Below are 27,060 nucleotides of genomic sequence, written 5' to 3' on the forward strand. Positions count from 1 at the left end.
GGAAAAACTCTCAGATTTCAGTCTTCTGGAGTTGACTGCCAGTTGTAGCAGAAGCTGCGAATTCTTGAGATAATATGAAGATCCTCGGGGGAAAGAGGTTGTGCCTTACTTCACTCAGCCCCGACTCTGTGATAAACGATGGAGAAGATCGCTCATCCAGCTCCCCCACCAAGGCAATCCCGCTGGCAACGCCAGACAAGCGAGGGATGAAAGCCGAACAAGAACGTGGGAGTCTAAGGGGTTTGGTCAGGATTGTGAAAAACAGCCTTGGGGACAAACTCCAGCCACCGTCAAAAGGGTTTTTAAGTCACCAGTGAGGTCAAAGGAGAGTCCTGGATCCAGATTTCCCCACTCTTTGCTAGATGCGCCCAACACTTTCCTAGGTGGATTTGGAGCTGCATTTCTAGCTGGCTAGCACACGCAGGAAGGTTAGGGAGCTCCAGCTGAGGTTTATTTTGTCTGAGCTGCTGTGATGAGACTGAAAAATGCAACCGGAATCGCCGTCACCCCTCCTGCCCCGTTTGTGCCCCAGAGCCATAGCTGCCCAGGAGACCAGCTCTCAGGGCAGCCGACACCCCCGCCAGAGGACACTGCGCTGCCAGGTACAAAAGGCTGGATGAAACCAAGTCTGACACATTTCTCTCTGCCTTTAAAAGTATCTGACATTGAAGACAGGAGAATACTGTGCAGTTAAATTAAGAGGTGATGCTCTCATTTAGCTGATGAAGAGAATCTTTTATCAACAGCTTCTGGCGCCTAAGTTAGGAAGCTGGTTCTTTAGTCTTTCAAGATAAGCACCTAAAAATAGAGCGTGAGTATCTGCTCTTCCCCTGCCCCAGCCCCCCAGTTCACCGGACTCTGTGCTACTGAGGCTCAAACCAGCCTTCTGCGCGGTGAGAGAAGGCAGGACTGCCGCGGCACTCGGGCTTCCCGCAAACGCTGGGTTTGCTCCTGCAGCACGGACACAGCAGGAAAATACCTCCACGCTCCCTACAAACACTGCTGCGGTTGGGGCTGGGCAGAGCAACGCTGAGGGGGGCAGGATGTTGGCACTGGCATGGACTTACTTTCCAGTACCACTGGTCTACTTGCGATATTTAGCTTTTACCTTTCTCCATCAAAGCCCCACGACACAAGTCAAGTTTCAGGACAGCAGAGGAAAGGGAGACTTGTTTCTCTCTCTCAACACAGCGTCTTTTTTGGTGATGCTGGATAGACATCTCAGCTATTCTTTTTGCTGAAGAAAAGACATAAATTAAGCCCGATCTGGATAAACCCTTGCACGCGTACAGATTCACATGAACTTGGGAATGTACTTTGCTTGAACTCTGCATAATGCCAATATGTTTCTAATGTAGTCATCAGTCATATTCATAGAGCTCTCTGCAGTGGTTACTTTATGTGACTAATAGTAAAATATTCTTTGGTAAAGATTCCAAGTGGCCCAGCTAATGGAGCTGAATCTGGTGCACAAAGGTGTCTTCGCCGCATGTTAACATCAGAAGTATCTGAAACTCGTAACCGCTTCTATTTCTGCCTGGACAAACAATTCCACAGCCTATTATTTTAGAGAAAATACAAAAGACAGAGGATGTTTAAGAGGCAGGCATATTTCCAAACAGAAACAAACAAAACCACCAGCTCGGTCATGATGTGAGAGATAAGGCGGAGGCACTAGAATACCACCCTGGAAATTCCCTGGTGTCACAAATTAGCGGTGGTTGCTCAAGTTCAGACTAGCACCCGAATTAATGCATCCTATTTCCTCTCACTTTTTAAAACTTCAAGAAAAACAGCACGCACACAAAACACAATACATTTTTCTAATTAGGTATAAGTCTAAACAATTCAGCCAAGTAGTATTCTTTGCTGAAACTATTAAAAAAATGCAGTAGGAATAGTAATACTATTCAGATTTTATATGTGATGCTGATCTATACTCACAAGATTAAACACGTCTCTGTTTCCAGTAAATACGATGTTTCACATTTCATTACTTGGTGTAATACTAAAATTCACGTATCCCGACAGATGCATTCTAGTCTTCAGAGTGATTTTTTTTTTTTCCACGTTGCTAATAAAATCACTGTGGCAGTTTTGATGGGATGTCTTCTGGAGACAATCTTGTTAAATTTCTTTATTTTATAGAAGAAAACACATTTTGGAGAAACAGGGAAGCTGCACTTACGTGGGGGTATTTTGTATGTCAGCAGGAGAACCATTTCTGATCAACTTTTTCTGCTGACCATTTCTACATTGGTGTAACAAAGCTCTCGATTAGTATGTCCCAAATCATCAGTTCCTGGCTAAAAGCACGTAACAGTTACATATGTTGCCGTAGTGTTTCTCAGCCTCTGTGCTTACAGGGACCAAAAGTGATGAAGCTACTCTTTTAGGCTTTTAAATCTATAGGATATACAGGTCCAGATACATATACAGCCCAAAGAGCTTGCAAAACAGATTCAGGACCAAAATAGAAAAGAATTGACAGGATCTAGAATGAGTAAGTAGAGGAACTTCGCCTGGTTCCTGTCTGCATTGAATCACAGCTCCCTCCATTTCCCTTGAATTCACAGGCTCTGGATTAAATAAAAAAAGGATACAATTAAAAAACAATAATAGAAAAAAAACCCCCACTTTTCCTAAATATATTCAAAAGTTATAAAGGAAAAAGAGAGAGAACAGGATAGGGTTGTATCAAGAGAGCGTCAGCTCTATTTTTTCCATATGTCATGATCTGCCCTGCACCCCGTCCTAACGGCTGGCGGAGCGTCTCCCTCACTGCCCAGGGACACTTGCCGTGCTGGCTCTTGCTAGCATCAGCCCAGGCTCGCCAGACCTTCTTCACCTCATCTCACCACATCTGTTTTGCTGAGTTCAGCACTTCTGAAATATTCTCAAAGGAAAACCACCATAGTCAGAAAGTTCCCTCGCTAAGCCCATTTTCCCTGTTTTCCTGACACATTCACCTCGAAGAGATGAAAACGAAAAGCTAGCCGCATCTCCTGAGAAACGCCCATCAGCAATGCAGGCAGGAATGTGAGGCACCTGAGGCAATGGTTTTCACCTTTGGGAACACCTGAAGGCTGCTTTAATGCACAAAATCAGTTTTACGAAACCTCAACCATAGCAAAGCAACACCTTGGAGTTTTTAAGCTGGTTGCAGACATATGACCACGGTACTACAAAAGTTTAGGATCTCTCTATAGCCTACAACAACTCTTCGAACTGTTAAATAATTCCAGTCTTCCCTTCTCCGTATGTAAAGCATGCCAACTCCAGGCGCAAGGAACCAGCTGCTCAGAGAAGTGAAGTGGACACCACGCCAGCATTCAGGCACCGCTGTGAGCAGCCAGAAAGCAAGTCTGCTTTTCTGCAGCTCAGAAAGAAACACACACCACCAGCCAGCTCCAAAAAGCGTTAGACAGGTGCACAGCCAACGGGTCAAGGCGCAGGACTAGGCAGGAGCAAATCCTCCGCGCTGCCCGGCGGCTCTGGATGTTGCTGGAGGAGCAGGGACCGGCGCGCAGGTTCTCCCAGCAGTATCCCCACCATGCCTGCTCAAGACAGACCACTGGGCTAGACGGGACGGACCTCTGCTCTGACCCAGTAGGGCCAAACCTTATCTAATCACCACAAAAAACCCCAAATTATATATTCTTTACGGAAAGGTGCACGTGACCCCCAGAGCTGCCTCCTTGCCCAGGCTAGGTCTGTTGATTCTGGCACCCAGTTTCCAGCACCCACCCAGCTCCCGGGCAGGATGCACAGAACAATCCATCTCCCGCTTTCTACTTTTACCCATTTGAAATGGTTTAGTTTTGGATGTCTTAAGTTCTTCAAACTTCAATGAAGATTAAAAAAAAAAACCAACAGATTTTACCTGATTTAAAGGAAAAATAAAGATGTTTTATGAGCAAATAGGCAAAAGCATTGTAAGAATGCTCATAACTGCTTACGTTCCCACAGTACTCGCAGCCACACACAAAACTTCTCCAACTCCCAGATTACTACATGACCAAGCAGTGAACCACTGAGTGCACGAGAAGGAAGTGACTCAGACTGAAATTCATAAAGGACAGCATGAATGGGACAGGATTTCCGCTTACGGCTCTTTTTACATGGTGAGGCTCCTTTATGAAAGCAAAAAAAAACCCCCAAACCCCAGTCTGGAACCCTCCTCTCCCATTCAGTTTTTAAAACAGCTCTGCAGAAAAACTACCGTATGGATTTTAAATCAGAATCCCTGCGACACATCTCCAAGCCCTCTGCCTGTACAAGACAGCACCCATCCTACCACAGCAATAACTGCTAACTTCTCAGGCTATTTTAAGCAATCACTTTCCTTTTTAGCCTTAAAATGCCACATTTCCAGCACCCAGCATAACTAGAAATCTTTATTTACAAGAGCACCTCCCAACATAAAGGCATAATGCTGTCAACGGAAAAGGCCAGAGGAAAGGCCCCGGTCTGAAACTGCCATTTCCCTACTCGAAAGCAGTCCCAACGCAAGCAGGGCCAGCCTGGGACAAGGGTGCGTCATAGAAGCACCAACGCGTTTCTGATGTCCCCTCACGCTGTACCGAGCGCAGAGGGGCACAGAGGAGCACACGCTGGATCCACAGCTGAAGAGGTGACTGAACCAAAAGTGCTCCACAGTCATTTACACATGTTGTTTTAGTGCCACCGATGATGCTAGCACACCATTTCTTCTACCTGTGCTGACTCCACTTTTAGAAAACCCCTGGTTCTTTTAACATCGGCCAGAAGCAGTAAGTTCTTTACACACGGCAGAGTTTTCCTTGACTTTCCTTACTCGAGTGTCACGGGCATAAATCATTCAACGAGTGTTTATTTTGACGGCAAAGTACACTGTTCACTTCAATACCTCATGTCTTGTGATTTATGCCGTACCTTTCAAGGAAAGAAGTCGAGTTGTCCTTGCATTGTACACTGAACATTTTCCCCAATATCATTCTCACAGCACTCCGTAGTAAGCTCAGTGCAGTCACAGCCGCCGAGGTGCTCAGTAAGGAGCAACACACCCCTCCGAGGAACTACTACTGAGAAACAAGGTGCAGGGCAAGCATTTACTCAAACCCAGGGCAGCAGATCCACGCCGCTTTCTGCGGCAACCAGGATCTCGGACGTGGGAGCGCCTGCTCCGCCTGCGTACCGGCCCCAGCAGCTTGCCAGGAGCTGGCTCACCCGGTGGCCCCGACATCCAAACACCCAAAACAATCAGCGCCAGGTCCCTTTGCACAACCCCCCCCTGCCAGATCTGAAACGGTATGCTATAAAACACATCGCAACCTCGATTAAGAAATTCAGTTCTCCTTCACCTTATTCTGAAGTTTTACTCTGAATTCACAAATTCCTACTTGCCCCTTAGGAGCTTTTTAGCTAAGTGGTTTTCTAAATAAAGACTCTTACTCTCTACTCATCATATAAATATCTTTTATACAGTTTTTCCAGGCTATCCTGCAATTTTGGAAGCCATCAAATTTTTAACTATTAGCAGGCTTGAATCGATACATATCCACAAATGTGTAAGTTTAAACAGCTTTGCTACTCGTTGCTTCTAACACTTTCTTTTTCTTGGCTGTTCTAAACACACCGGCATCTCAGCAGCATGAATCAAAATTATCAGCTGTTCCCAGATTGCTTTTAACTCGCACCCCAATTACCTGTATGGCCATGTTAGCCAACTGCCAATCAATAAATCCCCAAACAATTCAAGAAAAAACAAAAGCAGGTAAATATAAAGCAGTAGATATGACTGGAAGCTATAAATACCAAGCTGAAATTTCTTTTAGGGCGTTGTTTGGTGGGAGCCATTACAAAAGCTCTGTGACAACCTTTCTGCAGAAACCTGCACATAAGTATATGTGTCTGACTGTAACAACAAACTTGGATGTGAAAAAGCTCACATATGAGCCCATGGCATTTTTTTTTCCCCTTTTAACACAAAAAGTCCTGTTCCTGCTTTGGCCGTGGACTGTGCTGTAGAGCTGTCTGACCACGACTCCCGGGCTGCCATTTCTGGGTGCAGACACAGAACCTAATTTTAAAACACCAGAGAGCTGGATTTATCAGGAGGGTGGCACAAATGATGCTTATTTGCATGGTCTTTATTTGGACTTTTTCACAGTTTGGGGGAAGACTCCAGCATTGCTGTTCCCAGTTTCAAGGAGGACTGGACGTGCCGTAGCCCTGACTTCACTGATTTTCTCGGCATTTTAAGAGCACTCACGCTCTTCTGCTGGAGCACAGCAGACTACTCCGACAGCAAAAATTAGACAAACAAAAGGGTTGCAGGAAACCCTTAAACTACACATTTTCATATTAAATCTAGATTGATTTACAAGTGATCACCAAGGCTGACTCAGTACCCACTGAAGCTATATTGTAGAGTAGCTAAGACTATACTTTACTCCAGGTCTTTCACGTAGGTGCTTCTACGCACCTTGTGTATATTCCACCACAGACCAGAGTTAAAAAAAAAAGATAAACATAAATAAGAATATTAAAGGTTGTATAAGCTGATTGACAAGAAATAATGAGGAAGTTTAATGCAGTGATTCATTTTCTTGGATTAAAGCACTCCCAAATACAGCTCCTTGCTAATTCTAAAAACCCCCAAGCACAGTCGCAAATTCTCATTCCTTACCAAGCCAGCAGCACTTTTTCCCCCTTTGGCTATCATTTAAGCTACTTATCATGAGTCTTTATTTCAGTTACATCTCACAAGTGAAAGTACGTAGCCAAATGGTGGATTGAGGTGGACTGAGAACTGGCTGAATGGTTAGTACTTGGCCCAGTCTTCTTCAACTTCTTCATCAATGACCTAGATGAAGAGTTAAGAGTGTACCCTCAGCAAGTTTGCTGATGACACCAAACTGGGAGGTGTGATAGATACACCAGAAGGCTGTGCTGCCATTCAGCGTGACCTGGATAGGCTGGAGAGTTGGGCAGAGAGGAACCTGATGAGGTTCAACAAGGGCAAGTGCAGGGTCCTGCACCTGGGGAGGAACAACCCCATGCACCAGTACAGGCTTGGGGTGGACCTGCTGGAGAGCAGCTGTGTGGAGTGGGACCTGGGTGTCCTGGTGGACGACAAGTTGACCATGAGCCAGCAGTGTGCCCTGGCTGCCAAGAAGGCCAATGGGATCCTGGGGTGCATAAAGAGGAGTGTGGCCAGCAGGATGAGGGAGGTTCTCCTTCCCCTCTACTCTGCCCTAGTGAGGCCTCATCTGGAGTACTGTGTCCACTTCTGGGCTCCCCACTTCAAGAAAGATGAGGAGCTACTGGAGAGAGTCGTAGCGGAGGGCTACAAGGATGAGGAGGGGACTGGAGCATCTCTCCTACAAGGGGAGGCTGAGGGTGCTGGGCTTGTTCAGCCTGAAGAAGAGAAGGCTGAGAGGGGACCTTATAAATGCCTCTAAATACCTGCAGGGTGGGTGTCAGGAGGACGGGGTCAGACTCTTTTCAGTGGTGCCCAGCGACAGGACAAGGGGCAATGGGCACAAACTGAAGCAGAGGAAATTCCACCTGAACATGAGGAAGAACTTCTTCACTCTGAGGGTGACAGAGCACTGGAACAGGCTACCCAGGGAGGCTGTGGAGTCTCCTTCTCTGGAGATATTCAAGACCCGCCTGGACAAGGTCCTGTGTAGCCTGCTCTGGGTGACCCTGCTTCGGCAGGGGGGTTGGACCAGATGACCCAGAGAGGTCCCTTCCACCCGCTACCATGCTGTGATTCTGTGAAATAAATACACACAATATATAGATAATTGAAAACCTATGTTGTATGCATAAATTCACATGAGATATTTCAAAGTGCGCTACATTATAAATATTCTAGACAGTGCTGGGTATAAGCTTGCTTACCACATAAAAGTTTGTTCAGACAACCACTGTTGTAGCAGTCACCAGAGAGAGACAGGCAGAGAACAGAACAGCGCAAAGGTATAATGGATCATAACAAGTTATTGAGCTAAACTGAGGTAGAACTGGCTATGTGTCGAATGGCTTGTGATAAATGAGTTGATTAGATGAATGACCTAATGTTTTACTGTAGACTTTCAAATTTTTAAATATAAGCCCACAAAAATGTTGAGGAAAACTATTTTTAAAGTTACAAGATTTAATAAACCACTAATTCCAGTGGATAAGATGAAGCATTTTCTTCTCAAATTTCTTCTGTTTCCAGCAATCGTACTTTCACTGAACTTTCACATAAGCAAATCTGTTTTTTCAGCAGTTGTCTCTGCATGTTCTAGCAAGTTTACTACATCCACCTAGGAGATGCAAAGTAGTGCTACCCAGTAGTCAGGTTTTGGTTATAGCTCAGTGGTCCATAAGGATCTTTGTAAGTGTGAAGATCCCTGTACAAAAAGCAAAATTAAACCAAGAACTCGTCCATAAAATGCATTTCCATTTCCAACAGACAAAAAGAGAACGACGCTGCATCTACCAGGGAGTAGTCACAGAAGATGGGGAGGCAACCGGTTCATCTTACAAAACAAATACAGTATAGCAAGCTCAACGTTTATGTTTAAGTTCACACTGTATTAACACTGTCTTTATGTGTGGGTGGTAGCGTTTTTTGGCATAGTTACTAGAGATCCATATACAGGTCGCCGTAAGCCGGAAAGGTGCAATAAAAAGGAATTAAAAATAAATAAAACTGTCTTTACCATGTGGGTCTTGTTCATTTGACTTTGGGCTGCTTCTCGCTCTGCGCTCCGGCTTCTTCACTGCCGGAGCCCCCCCGCCGCCGCCGCTGCTTGCTCCGTTGTGGCTCTTCGCATACCCATTATACACAGTCGTGCAGCTGCCTATGTGGCTTTTGTAGATGGACGAAGGAGGACTATTCAGGCGGTTCTGGCGATCAATCTGCCGGTCTTTGAGTTTCTTGTGCTGCGGTTTGCTGTACTGATCCTCCCTGGTAATATAGCTGGACATCCCATATAGTGGTATGATTTCTGCAAGGGAAGAATTCGCCCACGTTAACTCACAACAACAAAATCACCGTGTTTTTTCAGGAAACCAAATTCCTGACCATCTCCAAATGAAATGCTGCCAGATTTTCCTAGAGACAGGTTTTACAACAAACCAAGCGGGTTTTTTTCTTGAAAAATACTTTTCTGCAGGACAGATGAATTTTTTTCTATTATGCTACGTGTGCTCATTTGCTGCTTGAGATTTTATAAATCTTTGGATGAGCACATATGAACAAGCAAAATACAGCAATTAGGGTGACAATTTTTCCCCTCGTTTTCAGTCTTTGTGTTTCAGGGACACAGATTTCACGGAAAAATCACGGGTGACGCTATTTAAGAAAAAGCCTTTGCCACTTCACAGTAATTCAGCAGTTTCTTCCCCAGGGCCTGACTGGGCAGAATAAGCTGAGATGCCCCGGTTTCCAGCTGCCATCACTGGTTTCATGCAATTTAATTTCCTAGTATAAATAGACTTTACAATCGTGTCAGCTGTGCCTGCTTAAGGAGAGAAGTGTGGCATGAAGTGAAAGCTTTAGGTAAGTAAAACTGTCTAAAAAATAAGCTTGAGAAATATCATAAATATCCTACATACACTTCAGCTACACTTCATGAAATACAGCCCCCCCCGCCCCGCCAAGAATTTCTAAGCGAAGGCAGGTCAGCTTGCAGGAATCAGCATTTTCTGCTTTTCTCTATCGTTCAGTCCTCCTTTTTGCACTCCTCCAAGTCCAAAGCTTGAACAAATTCAGGCCCAAACCAACAGTTTTGCCTTTGTTAGCAAAGTAATAATTGGTATTCAATGTATTCTTCGTTTTATTCCACATCCGTGCACCAGAAGGTATCGTACAAACTTCTGAAGCAAACCAGCATCCTATCCAGCCGTTGGAAGCCTTGTTTGTAAATTGAAATTACCAGACAAAGTGTATTATAATTTTCCATGTTGCTTCAAGTAGCTAGATTTTCTTTCTTTGCTATTTCAGCGCGTCTTGGCCTTCATCTTTCCTTATCTAGCTACACGATCACATTTGTACTCTCGCAGCAACCAGCTGCCTAAAAACAGCGTGCTGCAAACAAATGCAATTTTTGTTTGAAGTATAAGCCAGTGCACAGCAATATTAGTATCAGTTCAATATTCACCACTTCATTTATTTCAGTGCCACAGGCATAGGTCATCCCAGTAAAGCTACCAAGGACTTTTAAAATTTATTTTCAGTCAAATCGGCTTCTTGGTACCTCCAGGCTATGGAAATATTCAACATCTACTCAACTGGCAGCTCGACGCTCGCTTCACGCACTACCATGACTGCACATCAGACTTTGCCGAGCAATATGACCAACTTCCCTGCTCCCTTTTCAAGGGAAAAGTCCCTCCCTGGGGTGTCTGGCTGGCTACCCCGTCCTGCTGGCACTCTGAGCTTCCCACCTCTTCCTCCAATACAGCAAAGTTAAATGTCAGCTGTAAGTGTCCATTCTTCACTAGAAGATGGGGGTCTGTTGGTCAACAGCAGCTTCAAGGGGTAGCATCAATTGATACCTCCCTTTCCGCCTCTTCCTTCCCACTCCAGCAGAACCTCACTTCTGGGGATATGGCTTCAACAGATTCTTTAGAAAGGGACTTCACTCCAGGTAGCTCAGCAGTAACATAAAACCATGAAACCCGAACCGATTTCCATGTTAAACATCTCGAGTAGCTTTGCCGATTACTTTTTGGTTAACGCCCTCCTCCAGATTACGCAGAGACTTATCTCCAGGGCGGCGGAGACACAACAGTGTACAGTTCAGACAGAAATATGCCCCTTTCACTCCTTTTCTTGCAATTATTTACTCATGCCCTGATTAGGGTTGCCATGCTACCCTTTGGTATCGAACAATGCTTTTCAGTGACTTACTGCCCAGTCTCAACCAGAATAACAAACAGAAAATGCCTGTTTTTTCTTGGAAAACCACGGCTGGGGTGCAGAAGACACATTACAGCCAACGGGAAGCGGTGTGTGGCTTTTCCCACTGGACACCACTGCGGCAAGCCGTGCTTGGATCCAGCCCTCCGTTTCCATTCCCACTCCCAAGCCAGGACCGACCCATTTTGTCTCTTGGTTTTCTGCACAACGCTGCACCGTGACACAGCAGGAGCAATCGGCGTGACTCATGCCCCTAGTCTGGAGCATGGGATGAGACATTTTTTCCCCCACTGTATTTACAAATTGAGTTAAAATTGGTTTTGTTTCTGCAACCTAGTGTTGCGACACAGGACTGTCCTGCATGGCCGTGCTCTGGGTGGCTACACCACCCAGCACTTTCCTGCTCCAGATGTTAAAGAGGAGGCTCCGTCCATGTGGGCAAAACCACTCTAAAAGTTCTCCAGTTGATTTCCACTCTTTGTTTCACTAGTCCTTAAAACCTGCTGAACACAGGTGTGAAATACCAGTACCTTCCTTCCAGCTCACCTTGTTCTCCATATATTGTAGGGGGAAGATGATGCTGTGGGAAAAACTGTGGTGGCATGTCCCCAGGTCCAGTGACAGGAGGATAAAAAGCTGTATGAGAGTTGTGAATAAAATGGGGATGGTGCGTCAGGTATGGAGGTAAGTGATGGGTTGGCGAGATGGCCGAAGGATAGCTAGGAGGGTAACACTCCGGAGACTGGGGGGTAACCACCACCCTCCGAACGCCGGTGTTGTCTTCTATCACCTGGAAGGGAAGGCAGGGAAACGAGCACGTTACGCAGCATCTGAACCAAACACATTTTTAAAACAGCACTGTTTACGGCTTGTTCTCCCGTCAGCAAACGCTTGGTCCTTAGGTTTAACTCATGAACACGTTTCTAAAATTAATATCAGCAGAAGTAATCATAGTGGTGACGTGGCTTTTCCTGGAGACTCAGAGAGCCACCCTAATCACTGGGAGACTCACCGCCGCTCACGACAGCTATGTGGGCAAGAGACAAAATAAACAACCTGCATTTAGGCAGTAAAACAATTGAAAAAGGAACACAAAGCACCAAAATAAGAGTACTCATTGGGCCCAACCTTACATTCTGCCCATAAAGTTCCTACCATTGATTCCGACAGCACTCTGACCGAGCACGGAGTCGGTAACGCTTGGACCGCAGCTGGCACTGCCGTCGCAGAGAGGCTGCGTGCGTGCAGGGAGACGCGTGCTCCGCGGGAACCCCTCATGCTGACACACCGCTTCAAAAGAATCGCTCTGCTCACAACAGGTATTCAAGACAAATTATCAGGCAGAAGGGTTTTTCCGCTACAGAGCTGGTCTATATGTCCGTGGAAACCAACTCTGGAATATGCATAACTTGGCCTGAAATGCCATGGTCAAAGCGTGTAAAAACAGATGTAGGAAGGTGGAAATGTGCTTAGGCTGAAAATAGTTTTTCAGCTCCTAATTTTTCCAGAGCTACATTTCTGGAGAACAGTCAACCAGCCAAATATCAGCCCAGACTTCAGAGCCAAGCTTTCCTTGAAGCTTATTCAAAAAAACTCTGCCATTTCTGGAACTTCAAAATACAGCCGCGTAAGTACAATTATCACAGAATCATAGAAAGGATTGGGTTGGAAGGGACCTTAAAGCTCATCTGGTTCCAACCCCCCTGCCGTAAGCAGGGACATCTTCCACCAGACCAGGTTGCTCAGAGCTCCATCCAACCTGGCCTTGGACACCGCCAGGGAGGGGGCAGCCACAGCTTCTCTGGGCAACCTGTGCCAGTGTTTCACCACCCTCATGGGGAAGAATTTCTTCCTCATATCTAATCTAAATCTGCCCTCTTTTAGTTTACAGCCATTCCCCCTTGTCCTATCACTACACATTCTTGTGAAAAGCCCCTCTCCATCCTTCCTGTAGGCCCCTTCAGGTAGTGGCAGGCTGCTATAAGGTCACCCCGGAGCCTTCTCTTCTCCAGGCTGAACAGCCCCAACTTTGATTCTGTACGTTGATGTGCATAAGGTAGAAAAGCACGAAGGAGGCATAATTTCCTTTCATACAACAAACAGGCTGTTAAAAACCTTATTTTTTCTCAACTGACTGATGACACCCAGGGATAGTGCTACGATGTGTGTGATGAACGTGTCGTATGAGATAAGTGAATGTGCATCAAGGGCGCCCGCCGTCAGATGCTGCCACTCTTGGCTGATTGCCACCAACGTTGGTTGGAGTTATCTACCCCCTACAGCGGCATCGGCAGAAGAGACCCCGCTGTGGATCCTCATGCTCCAGTGACCCTCATCACGTCACGGGGACCTAGACCACAAAGAAATATTTGTTCATGCTGATGTACCCCGGAGCAAAGCAAGCGGGCACAGGGTTGTTTCTGCTGACTCCACGGTAGAGGGACAAACCTCGTCTGAGAGGCGATGCCCACAGCCCTGGGTGGTAACGCTCCAGCAAACACCAGTCCCGGACTCAGGCACCAGCTGAGCAAGTTATCACAAGGTAAAACACAACAAGTGTTAGCTGACCCAATTCCTTCCGTAGGCCACACGTATCCTAAGGGTCTATGAATTCGCGCCTGCAAGCTACGAGCTGCCACCACAGACGTGGACAATTTCTGTGGATTGGTTGGAAGAAGAAAATTTTTTACAGAAAGTTAATTCACTCATTTGTAACTGATGTTTTACATAAAACAAATGTGTTGCTTGCTATGCTGAGTAACCAGAATAGGAATTGTTTAGCTTCACATACTTGATCCTAACCTCTAAATTCACAACTTCAGCTAGCAATTTGTCATCTGCCTGCTTCAAACTTGAAAGACTTTACAGTCCTCAAAAGACGGCTGAAACTCAGAGATTTAGATTTTCAGATTGGTGTAACTGCCACATTTGCAGGCCTCCCATCTCTGCTACTGGTTCTACATAACCTCCACAGCATCTCTTATCCTGGTGCCCGATCTGAAACCTGCACTCCCAAACCCGCAGAAGAAGAAAATCCTTCTCATTTAGCACACATTTGATGAACAGAACTACTTATTTATGACTGTGTACAGAAACATTGAACTTAACTCTCTTACACTTGGATCATGCTCTAATTTGAGACAGCAAGTCCCTACATCTTGATGTGAAAAGTGGCTTTAACTAGTCCAAGCCTCAATGACAACTTTAGTCTTCCAGGTGGGTATAAGATGTTACCTGTGCACCTAGATCAGACCACATGAGTATTTTGTGCCCTAGGGAAAGATGAATATGTTAAAGCACAGATTTGGACAGAAGACTTCTACTCTGTAGCAGCACGCAATGTAAACCCATATTTAAAATTACTAGGATTTCTCCTCCTGAACTATCTTCTGGAGATCCAGGAGGAAAGCTCAGAGTTCCTTTGAAGACCTTTTTGATGGAATTATCCTGCTAGATGCAACCATAAAATACCAGCAGTAGTGAGAGAAAAGCCAGAGATCAGGAGAGGAGCCAGCCTTCCAAATGACGTCCATCAAAAAGCTGAGACTGATATTTGCATCTTTTATTTGTTTCCTCCCAGGCCACGAATGCCGACAGCGTTCTCGTTACCTCATGTCCCTGTGTTCCAAATGAATGCAGAAACACAGGGAACCTTGCAAAAAAGGTACTTTATTTCCCTATCCTACAGGATATTTCCTCCCTAAACTAGAAATTATAGATATATATGTAAATTTCTGAAGTGGTACATACAATCTTTAAATATGCTATTCTGTCCTTAACGGATCCTAAAACTGCTAATCCAATGTATTACGTATTCTATGCACCAGATAGCTACAAAGCCAGCACGGGTTAAGACTGCAGATACCTCCCGATGTGCAAAGCCTGCAGTGGGTGGACTGTAGTGGGGCCATTCCGGGAGACGCCGCTTTCAACTCACGAAAGCCAGAGCAAATTCGTTTCAATCCCTTAATGTAAATCACATCACTTAGCAGAGAGGTGAAACTTTGCTATTTAAAAAAGGAATGTGCAATTCTTTGCACGTGCTTCAAACCGTTTGTCATGAAGATGGTAACTTCATCAGGAAACACGCTGGCTGCTGAACTGTCTTGAGCCCGGTGCCCAGAAGCAACGAAACCCTAATCCCTGCTGAGGTCTCTAGATGCAACTGGAATATTAAAAGTAATTGCTATTACTAATTTTAGCAGTTTATATTTACAGAAAATAAACATCGCTGGCCATTTGGCACCTAGAGCTAAACTTTCATTATTTTCTGTTTTTCCAACAGTTCCTGGGCAAATTGTCTCTTGCTATTATTTTCTGTGCTTGCTACATAATTGGCATGCCGCCTCAATAACAATATTATTATAGCATAGTTCTTTCTGTGTGGGTTTTTCCATATTTTAGGGAGCTTAATTGCTGAGTGAGGTAGATAGGTGATCTTTCAGGAGAATCTGGATGAACATTACTCATACACAATAAAAATGCCTCCCCCATCAGCTGCATTTTGAGAATATCATTTTAAATGTTATTTGTTTTACATTAAAGATAGCACTGTAGCAATGAAAACTCAATCTAACTAGAGGTAGTTCACATATTCAAAGGACATCGCTACTCCATGTTCTCTTGTTTTTCTCCACTGAAATTTGATACTACACCCCCAGGAGAGAGCCAGGCATGTTAACACTGCACAGGTAAACTGTACCTACATTTGGTGAGTTCCAGCTAAAGCAATACAATCTCTGTCCTGTAACACAGACGTTTACTGAATGGGTATAATATGGTAATACGGAGTGAATTTCCATTTGCTTTCAAAATAAAAAGTTTCTCCTTTCACTCAAACTTCGCGTGCTAGATTCAGCAAGGACATCTGGAGCATGGCCACTGGGTGGACCACGACCAATACTTCGGGAATTTCATAAACTAATTTGAAGCTTCATTCATAAATCAATCTGTACCAGAAAACAGTACAGAATGAGCTCATCCACAAGGAACTTGGATGTCAATATTTTATTTATTCACTTAATTTATTAAGGATGCCAATTCAAGTTCATGCCAGCCCTGGCAAGTTTGCATCACTATCTTTGCCATCCATCACGTACAAACAAAGGTATTAAATCTCTCCCTTGAACTTGGAGAACAGACAGATGAACATCTGTAATGCTGGCAAGAATGCTGGGGTATTTTAAATCTAGAATGACACAGGTCTTCAGGACCAATGCTCATGAACCTAAAAGGACTGTCCCTTTCTGGCTGGCTCCATGCAAGCATGAGATCTGCACAACCTTCCCTGTGCTCAGAGCGTCGAGCATCACCGTTAAAGGATGACTCCATCGATCGCAGCCCACAAAACATGCGGAGGAGCTCCGTGAGCAGTAAGCCATACAAAGACAAGGCGTCTGTGGCTAAAAGCTTACGCTGGCCAAACACGGTTTTGGAGAGCACCTCACCTTGAGCAGAGGATGTACCCAAGACCAAAATCCTGATTTCCAAGGATGTGATGGATTTTTTACCACTTTAAATGTCATTAAAAGACTTTCCTCTTTCTAGAAGTTACGCTCTAGTTCTGTCAAATGCAAAGTCCTTGATGTAGGAATGTTAAACCGCAGGACCATGGCTTGAGTTGTACAGTTTAGACTACATGACCCCAGCGCTGCCTCCTGACTAAAGGAGTCTTATCAGCACTATGCATACTTCACCCTCCAACCAGTAAATTAGTCCTTTAGCCTTAAAATATCTGTGGCAGAGACCACATATTAACAACTCTGTAAATAAAATTAAAAGCAGAGTTTCATGCCAGATTTTCATGTCCAGCTACACATGAGTAATTCCTCAAACTCCAGCGGAACTGCTCCAGATTTATTTCAGAGAGAGCAGTCCTCAGCCAATAGCCCTCAGCAAACACGTACACGCTCGTGCTTTTTGATATTTCCCTTGTTCTAGTTCTTCTTGTCAGAACACCCCAAATCCTCCTTCCCTCCTCCCAAACGCAGGCGGCGAAAAGCAGAATCGAAAAACCATGAGGACATCCCCAAATTTAATAGCTTGGCGTCCAAATCATCGTCTTTCATCTTCAGACTACGCTGACGCTGGGGAGCCAGGAGGCAGCACTGGGCCACCGACCCCACCAAGGGCAGGTTGTCTCTGGTGGACATCCCCACGGAGGGCACAGTCTCAGCAAGACTCAGGTGGCCAGCAAGCAGTTCCACCCGCAGCTCTGAACTGGAACAGGCTTCAATAGCCCGTGTCTGGCTCCTGACAAGCCGTAGAGCTGCTCCCTTCTTCAACGGCCAACAGCTGAAACCAAAATTGCTGGCTTTGCAAGCATTTAATACAAATTTCTCTACCATGCCACCTTCCACAACTAACTCTCACAGTAGCAATACTGTCCACCAAGAGCACAGGAGCAACATTTATTCTCTTTTGTATTTCACCAACCCTTAGCCAACAACGAACTGCGGAGACGTGAACGCTGCTGTGATTGCTCCTATCTGCCAGGAATGCACAGAGGTTTGTCTGCTGAAAACGGAACGCAAAACTGGCTGTACTGAACCAGTCTTTGAAAGCAAAACCAGAGCACGAAAGATCTGAACTGGTGGTGCGTATTTGTCTTGTGTTATTTCCCTGGATGTCTTCCCGCTTTGGCTAAACCTCATCTTTGGGAACATCTCCTGAACATCGACAAACGCGGCTTCTGCTCACGACTACTGACATGGTCCCTGAAGTCTAGAAACAGAGCCTAACTCTTTTTTATCTGCTTTCAGCGGAGCCAACCTTGCAGGGCACACAACCTTCTGCAAATTTTTTGCTGATCATTTTCACAATACCACAGAGGTAATGAAGCATCGCTTTAATCCAGGGTTGCAATCATTTGATAACTAATGTCATATTTAAGGCTAATACTCATAGCTCCAAAAGGCTTGGCATAACAAAATGGAAAAAAGATTTCACGCCTTTTTTAATAGGCACCGTTATTTCTCCGCAGGGGTATCTGCTTTCTGCCTGACTCTTAGATGTACACTTTGGGGACAAATCAAACAGAAAAATCAAATATATTTTGATTCATATCTCAGAGTGCATTAATTTGCTTTATGGCCTTTCCCTTGCCGTTCTAAATTTAAGTTGTGTTCTCATTGTTTATCTTAAAAACAGAGTTCTAAACTATGAGGCAATAGACAAGAGAAGAGCAAATAAGGCAGAGATATTTATCACAGTAAGAACTGATTTGATTACTACACACTTTCAACTATTTAATACAAAGCAGTCCGAAGGGCAAGAGGCTCGCTCCCCACACAGCAGAACACACACTCTGCTGTCGAAAAGCACTGAATACAGAGTTTTCCCCTAAAACTTTACAACATATTTCCAGCTCCTTGGAAAAATTTCTTCAGAAGAGGGTTTTTTTGGTTAAGAAACTATTTAAAGGCTTCTTCAGCGAAATTATTACGGTGCCCCATGAAAAGCATGAAAGAGGAACCGGGTTCAGAGATGCAGCTGGAAGGTTTGGAAAGCACTGCAACTGCGCCCAGTCATTTGTCTCAGCGCAGGGGCTGAGAGGTGTCAACAGTTTAATAACAAAAAGGTGTTACAAGTTCTTCCAAAGGCGGAGCAGATCTTTAAAAACATCCCTCTGCATGATACGAGTCAGGTTATTGAAGGCAGTGGGTGTGTGAGGACTATCCCACGGCAGTGGACAGGTTGTCTCCACGCGTTCCCCAGCCACCCGCCTCGGGGTGCCGGAGGAGCGGGGGCAAGCTGGAGCACCCCGCCGCCCTGCCCTCCCTCCCAGCCCTGGCTAACCATGTCCCCCGTGCCTCAAGCATGTTTTCACTCTGTGCAGAAGTTAAAATACCACAGGGCGATTGCAGTATTTTGTGGGATTAAAGTATGACGCTATCCACAATTTTTCAGAATTACACAAGCTCACATGTGTCCTGGGGAGGGGAAGCGATTCTAGGACATCATCTATCTTCTGCTCAACAAGATGCCAAAATATATGTATCAAAAGTTCTTACGCTATTCATCAAGGACATTTAAAATACTTCTCTACTTTAAATGAAGCTTTCAGTCCCATGAGGTCTTGATGAAAGTGGTGAAATTATTGCACTTCTTGTAGTATTCACAGCTATTCTGCCTCACATCAGCATTTTTTTTTCTTTTTTTCTTTCTTACTTCAGAAAGTCTAAACTTTGGAGAAGATGGAAGGAACACAAACAAATTGGTAATCTGAAGTGATCGTTTACACAGGAGAGCAGTAGCTGTTCAAGAGTTCCAAAACCTAACAGCTTTGTGAAAAGCTTTTTCCATTTGTTCCATATTTAGATAAAAAAACCCCACCCCCCCCAGTTCTTGATATGCTGGGACTTCTACTGGGATGATGCTGAAGATCAACAGCCTTTTTTATAGCTACAGTGGCTCCTTCTCTCACTTCCACCGGTCTCCTACCCCTTCTGACCGTCACACTAGAACTCAGGGCATCACCTAACAACGCGGCGCTCTCTCCCTCTCACAGAGGTAGAGAAGTCGCACGTACAGGCTCAGTTTGTACGCGTCGCTGGTGCCAGTGTTAAAAGCACCCCCGGTATACACACCAGGTATATACACAGACAGGCTCACTTGGGCGAACGCGCGTGTTCTGTCAGTATGAGGAGGAGGATGACAACGCCTATTACCATTTTCATTAATATTTCTACATTAAACTCCAAGCAAGTAGACTTCTCTATATGGACCAATGCTATTGCTTTTACAGACATTTTAGTTCTTCAAGAAGCATACCTGTGAGATATAACCGGGAGGCACATGAATAGGGGGAATGGATCCATTGGGTGACATCATGGGAACCTCTGCTGGCCCTAGCAAAAATAGAGAAATAAGATATTAGGTTTTTTCAGTTAAAAAAATTGCACAATTGCTCAGAGAAGGCTAAAAATAGCTTTATTTTTGAAGCCTGCAATAACAAAATGAGCAGCTCCACTAATTCCTGGTATATGGAAAATGCCTCGTGCCATCATCCTGAGAATAAGATCATTGTTCAATGACTTTACCATATATTCCATTGAAATAATATTTTCATCATAAAACAGCTAAAACGTAGAGTTTATATTATCCGCTGATCAACTTCTACAGCATTAAGCAGTAACACAATATGCCCTTTAGCAGCCCACAATTCCTATATTGAAATCTGGTGAAGTTATTCTGGTCGAAGGCATGGGAGCTCAGAACAAAGCAGAAACTGTGTAGCCTGGAACTGGGCAGCTCCCAAGGAAAGCGCCCAATTGTAGCAAAAAAAAAAAAAAAAAAAAAAAAAAAAAAAAAAAAAAAATCACATCTGCAAAAAACTATCTATCTATTTAAGAATGCACAAAGACCAAATTCATTATCTCAGCTATTCAGACTAACCTTGGAATGTGGTTATACAAGCAAGAAGCTTATGGTTTCCACTCTGAAATCCAGCCCTGAACATACAAGTTCCATTTCAAGGCGCTGAGTGCAAGTATAACAAAGCAAGTGCCATAACCATTCGAATTCTGCAAAGCGAGCCTCACAGCTAACAGAGAGCGCCTAGGTAAAATTGAAGCAGGTCACGCCATTGCTCGTTGATTCAGCCACTAAAATGGGGAACATCACACAGAGCCGTCAATAAAGTGAACGCCCCAAACATCAGACAGATGTCTGCAATGAGAGTTTGTTACTTTGAAAAAGAAAAATCGATGTAATTACTTCCTTATTATGTGTTCAAATGTTCACACTAACCTGTTTTCTGTCATTTGCCATAGGCTAAGAAAATAGTCATGGTCAAACTCTTGAGAAGAGGTCAGAGAACTCTGCTCCTTGTTGTTGCAAACTGAATTTTCACTTTGACTAACAACACAAAAGATAACTTCATAACTCTATCTGATGGAGAAGCCACCTGATGTCTCCAAACCGTATCAGGTTCTGGGCAAGGAAGCTAAACACTAAAACATACGAAGGCCTTCAAGCACAGATGGGAGGTAACAGCCTTCAGGAGTGACTGCTCCTAAAGTTTAGACAAATGCAGTGAAATCCCCAGCAACAAAGTGAGCCACAGTCTGTTACCTGATATCAGCAAAACCAGCCCACGTTGAATTAGCAAACAGTCATTCCCTATCCATCTCCATTTTCACACTCCTCCGGCTGCTTATCGTGCGGTGAGCAGGGCTTCTCACCCCCTCAGAATGCAAGTGACACACAGAAACCTACCCGAGTTATTTCTCTCTCCTCTGATCTCAGCTCATCTTCTCTACCTCATTTATTTACAGACTAATCAGCACATATGGTATTTACCAGCCACATCTAGATTGGAAATATGGTAATTTATCAAGTGTATTAAGCACATGAAAACTCTGAAGTTTAAATTAAAAGAAGTCATTTTAGATGTGTGGTTCTGCTGCTCTTCGTACTCCCCTACACTTAACTAAGCTGGAAGCGTTACCTACACCACAGCACCAAAAAGAATAAAAAACTTCTTACTTCTCATTCAGCACACATGGCTCTCCACCCTCCCCCCTTATTCTCTAGGCCTTTCAATGTTATTTGTTTCCCCAGTCAATAATTTTAGTGTGAATGTCAAAAAAAAAAATCAGCACGAGCAGTAAGCAGTTGTTGGGGGGGAGCTGTCACCTAAACAGCTCTATTTAAACACAGCAAAAATACCAAGTGACAATTAGTTCAGAAGGAACTTTACAGGAATATTATTTCAGTAAATGGGTTTTCCTCTGAAAATTCATTTTGAGAAATATGGGTGTTTATTTCCCTCTGAATCTGCTTTGGTTTGCATACACCGCCCAGTTTCACCCCGCAGTAAGCTGCACAGTATGTCTACCCCTAACAGTCAACACCAGCAAACACACAACGATGCTTTTTCGGGGGATTCAGTCCACGCAGGATTATCAAGCGGTGTTCAGTTCTTCAGCACGGAACACACCTGACATTAGGTAAAATGAATAATTAACATTGTTATGCGACTCATTCCTTGATAGTGATTTCACAAATCTGAAAAACTGCAACAAAAAAGTCTTTATAAAATCAAAAATCCTGAGTTCACCATTGAAGCAAACAATAATTTAAATGTTACACGTAAACGTTGCTCAACAGAATAAAGCTTTAATGTTTAACCTGCTTCAGCCCCTCACCAAAACGCTGCCTACTCATAGCTGTATTGGCCCTAGCCAGCCTTTCTCAAAAACAGGTTCTCTGACTTGGAAATAAGTTTTAAAATGGAATGGTTTTGCAGTTTCTACCTACAAACCAGGTAGTGTCTACATGCCATCTGAGAAGCACGTCGCTCGGCGTGCCTCCTATCTGTCCTTCTAAATCTTGTGCCAAGTGCTCATATGGAGTAGCGATCTGCTTCCAGGCAGAAACCAAACTCCCACACCGACACTGTTGACTGTAACACTTCCATTCCAATAAAAAAAAATAAACTGAGTTTTATCATCAAAATGTGCACCGTGCAAGATGATTCTTCACCTTGCAAATGACCCACAAACTGTTAAAGTCATTTGGATAACAGGGCTTAAAAGAATGACGGCCTCGTGATTTGCAGCTAGATTTTGTTTCCAGCACTTTGATTTCAAGGCTAGCCAAATGACTTTAGCACACGTTATTTAATCTCTCATCAATGGTATCAAAACAACTTCAGGTGGGAGCGAGTAAAACACAGACCCCATCTCCACAGCACAATGAGTCCCAGGAATTATTAAAGATTATTCTGGCAGTGAAACCACTCCCCAGTTAACACTAAAATAAAACCACATCTTTTCGGGTTTGGGGTTTTTTTTTTAGTATTTTTAGTTATGTCAACTATTTTTGACCTGTTAAAAAGTAGACATTTAGAGTAGGATGTTCCCCAGTCACTTGTATCCACAGGCTGAATATAAGTAATGTGTCCTCCAGGGAATTAGAAATTCTCAAGTTTTAACTGACACAGGTGGTTCAATACAAAATTTAATTTAAATGAGAAAAATGTCAGCCCGTGCTAACACGGATGCTGTACACTGACATGAGCTTGCTGTAATACTTTTGGAACCTGTCAACAAACCAAGGCTGTCTCCCGAGTTCATAACGAAACCGAGCCAGATGAGCTCTGGCCACCTCTGCTGACAAAGCCCCGGGCCAAATTCCAGCCCGAGCTCTGACATCGTAAACCCAGAGCCCCTGCACCAGCTCCGGGAGGGCTGCCCCAAAACACTGGGGCTGGCCCCGTCCAAAACGCCATGCAAGGGAGTCATTGCCCTCCTCTGAAGCAGGAGGAGAAGCAGAGGAGCCACCAAGCTGAAGGCATCCAAGTCCATCGGCCAAGCGGGTGACAGACCACACTCGTCCCTAGCTCCAAGAGCACAAGGTTTTCGCATTTCTAACACATGTTAATAATTAAGGGGCAGTACAAGAAGCATCTCTGTCTCATACTGTGGCAGAGCTAATTAACAGCTTGACACCCCAGTAAGAGCCTGTCCTCCTCTTCCAAGCCACATGTTCCCTCTTCCGTGCTGGTCTGTCACTCCTCTGATGGTGTGGAAGCTCATTATTTTAACCATTTTAGATGACCAAAAAGGTTTTTCAAATCTATTGCCTTTTTAAAAAACACTTGCACGCGGAGTCTAATGAAAATGGCAACAATTCTGCTCCTTCTGGTATCATGGTCAGATCTTCTGGCCATTTGTATTCCTTCAGGAATCATGTCACAATCTACTTGAGAAACTTCTGTCCCAAGGTTTTCAAGGCTAATTATAGCCTTGCTTGCAATCCATGGCACTTTCAAAATTCTTATATAAAACCAGTTTTGGAATAAGTATGCTTTTTTCTTATTCCTGAGTGAACTTTTATGCATGCGATACAGATTGCTTTACTTTAATTAGATATTTATCCTTAAATTACAGAAGCCAAAATCTGGCATTTCAGTTCCTCCAGCTACAGCAACACATCTTTCCTATTCCTGTCTTTCCGTACAGCGTTATAGGGCAAGTCAGTAATTTTACTACACTATTCTCCTTTCCTCAGTGCTCACAGAGCATTGCTTTTCTCTCTTTGTTACTGAATTCTGTCCACCGCAGAATATTTTTCACATGCAGCTCCAGCACATAGGCCTATGTTTTACTCCGTGTTTCCACTCACCGTTTTGCGTAGCTTGTTACTAAGAGCAAAGCCTGCCAGGCTTTGTTATAAAATCCCCATTCTGAGACCAGTTACCGAAAACTCTCTGAAGCTCAGGAATTCTCTGACTTACCATTTCACACCGCAGTACCCGCATTAGCAGAGAAAGAATAGGAAATGAAGTCATTTGAGCACTTCTGCTTTGAAATTTAACAATCCCGTACATTTTAGTAACAAGAAGCTACTGCACTTGCTAAGTAGAAAACGAAATCCACCCAGGTGAATGCATTGCATTTGATAAAGTTTAACACTTATAGGTAATCCATGAAAAAATATTACGCTGCCCTCTGACTCACAGCAAAACTGGTACCACGTCTTTCACATAGGGTGCTTCTCCGGATGTAAATCTATGGAGCAAGAGGTGTGACCGCACAAAAAAGAAAGATAATTAAAGGGCAAACTGGCCTGCTTTGCTACAACAAATGACCCAGGGCTTGCTGACCTTGGCCGGGACCCAAGGGTTTGCATTTTCACATGGATGAGCAGCTGTTCCGGAACAATTTCCTCAATGAAATGAGCACAAACAGGCTCCCTGTTGCTGCCCGGCACACGTGTCTTCTCCCTCCACTTGGTTGTTCTCAAAGCAGCTCACGGACCAAACAAGGTGATGACAAGGAAAACACGCCCCCCCAGATCCTGGATCCTTCCCTTCACCCCCCTTCCTTCGCAGCAGAGGTCCGGCGAGCGTTTTTCCCCAGCCTGTTGGCCGCAGCCCCAAACGGCTTGTTCGCACCGGCTAACACCAGCGCGTCAGACCACTTTCTAAACGCCTTGAGAGCAGGATGTAAGGAGCTTTCACACACTGCTCGCACCGCAGTTCCGAGGTGCTGTCTCCCCGAGACGAGAGCTAACTCGGATCTCACTGAACTCTGCTCACAGACGGTCAAGGGCAGAGGAAGAGTCAACCCCCGGTGCCTACTCACGTCACCGAGATGCAGGATCTTACGTCTGCTGCTGATCAAGATCCGAATATTCTGTCCTTAGAGGAGTATAAATTTGTAGATTCAAGCAACTCCACATTAGAGGGAAAAGAAGGAGCTGCTTTTACAATATTAAGTGCTCGAGGGGGTAAACCAACAGCTTTAAAAAATCCCTTTGGCAAGGTCTGACACGTTAGAGAGAACCCCACCTACGCTGCACTCATCCTGCCATAGGTGGGGTGGTGAAAGGTGCAAAAATCACAGTATCAGCACAGCTTACCAAGGCATAGCGTGAACGACAGCATCCAGCGCCTGGCCATCCCCGTGGCACCAGCTTGTGCCTGAAGCAGGCAGCAGATGGAGAGTTTTATACTGCTTATCCGTACATATTTGTCAATTTTTTCAAGACAACCTCATCCGCAAATATGGATGTGAAGAAAAGGATGCCTACCACTTGTCCATTCACGTCGTCTGGCACCTCGACTGTTTCTTTCTTTTCAGATCACAGTTTAGTAGTAGGAAGCAATTCCTTCACCTTACAAGAACAGTACCAAAGCATTACTGAAATCCTCCAGTTTAACAGAAATGGCTCCATGGATTTCAAACAATCTTGGATCCTGCATCAAATGACTACTTAAATGCAAATAAAACACACCAAAAAAAAAAAAAAAAACAACGAAACCAGCCTGAAGTCTCCTGCACCTGCATGGCTCAGCCACTGAACAGAGTCCCCTCAGCCTGCACGCCCAAACGGGGGGCTTGAACGTGGGGATCGAAGCACTTTCAACGTAGGTACAATGTGTTTCTTCAGCTCCTCTGCGACTCCTATGACCGCTTTCTGTTTTTTTCAATACCCTTTCTAAATCCTGCGACTACATTAGAAGTCACAAATTACAGCAGTGCTTCCATCACATCCCAGATTAACAAGTTCATTTGTTGTATGCATTTAAAAAACAATTTAACTTACAAAAAACACATTGGTGTCTCCGAGTTTTGGTGCATTGCCATTATTGACATGACACTGCAAATCCTGCAGACTCGTTCCGCACCAGGATCTCGCAGCCACCGGCCCTACAACCACCTCCAGCCGCGAGTCTGGGTTGGACCAATGTCTTCAATGCGCTCAGACAACTCACTCAACCCAACATCAGATCAAAATACTACGAGCTCTGTGCCAAAGACAGATCCTGGATCATTGTCTGGCTTATTTACATGGCAGCACCTTTGCTGGTTACACTAGAGGTTCTTGAGAACCATTTATTTCACCTGTGTTTGCTCCTTGACCTGCTGGACACAGCGGGAGGCTCGAGCACGTCCAGTCTGTGAAACCGCAGCACTCCACGCTTTAACGTAAGAACCAGGAGATGCCTACTCAGCAGCCTGCTCTTTTGCAACGTTTGTCTCCCAGATGCTGAACTCTGGTTTGGGGCATATTCTCGAAATAATACAGTAACCCATAAAACCAGGAAATGAACTAAAACGTACCAGTTGCGCTGACCATGCCCTGGCCAATGCTATGGTGGCACTACGAGCTGTTCCACAGCAGCAGCATCGCATCGGAAGCTGAAGGGGAAGCTAGGTCAAATGTCCAGTTTTATCCCCCACACAACTATGTTAATAAGGTTTCAAACATCAAACGTTGGATGCATTGAATGTTACGTGCATGGCATTTTGAGATACGTATCGTAAAGAACTGTCCCCTCCTCACCTGCAAGACCTCACACGCTGTCCCACACCTCATCACACTTCAGTAATTTAATGAGCGAAGGAGAGTCCAGACGAGGTCCACAGCCTGCTTTTATGGCCTGGCACATCAGCCCCTGGTCCACCGACAGCTTCTCCTCCGGCCGTGGGGCTGGGAGGGGAGCAGAGAGCGCTGGGGGACAAGGACCTGCTCCCGCAGCTTGGGACCATCCCGCCCCAGGGACAGAGCATCACCAACCACGACCTGCAGCACGTTACGAGAAACTTGGACAGTCTAAAGCTCACCGAAGTATTCAGGAGAGGTTAGACGAGCATACTTGTTCAGCCCCAGAGAACGAAGATGGAGGAGATGGATTCTTCAGG

General features: G+C 44.8%; 1 protein-coding gene across 1 annotated transcript in view; it reads right to left on the reverse strand.

The window, feature by feature from the left end:
* FNDC3B (fibronectin type III domain containing 3B) overlaps positions 1 to 27,060 on the reverse strand; it is a 218,093-nt gene that overhangs the window by 95,537 nt on the left and 95,496 nt on the right. The window contains exons 4-6 of the mRNA XM_075418319.1: positions 19,676 to 19,752; positions 11,450 to 11,693; positions 8,700 to 8,987 (exon numbers count right to left, since the gene is read on the reverse strand). Of these exons, the coding sequence (XP_075274434.1) occupies positions 8,700 to 8,987; positions 11,450 to 11,693; positions 19,676 to 19,752 (609 nt within the window). The remainder of the gene's footprint in view (positions 1 to 8,699; positions 8,988 to 11,449; positions 11,694 to 19,675; positions 19,753 to 27,060) is intronic.

The sequence above is a fragment of the Opisthocomus hoazin genome, chromosome 4, assembly GCF_030867145.1.
Source record: "Opisthocomus hoazin isolate bOpiHoa1 chromosome 4, bOpiHoa1.hap1, whole genome shotgun sequence".
NCBI lineage: Eukaryota > Metazoa > Chordata > Aves > Opisthocomiformes > Opisthocomidae > Opisthocomus > Opisthocomus hoazin.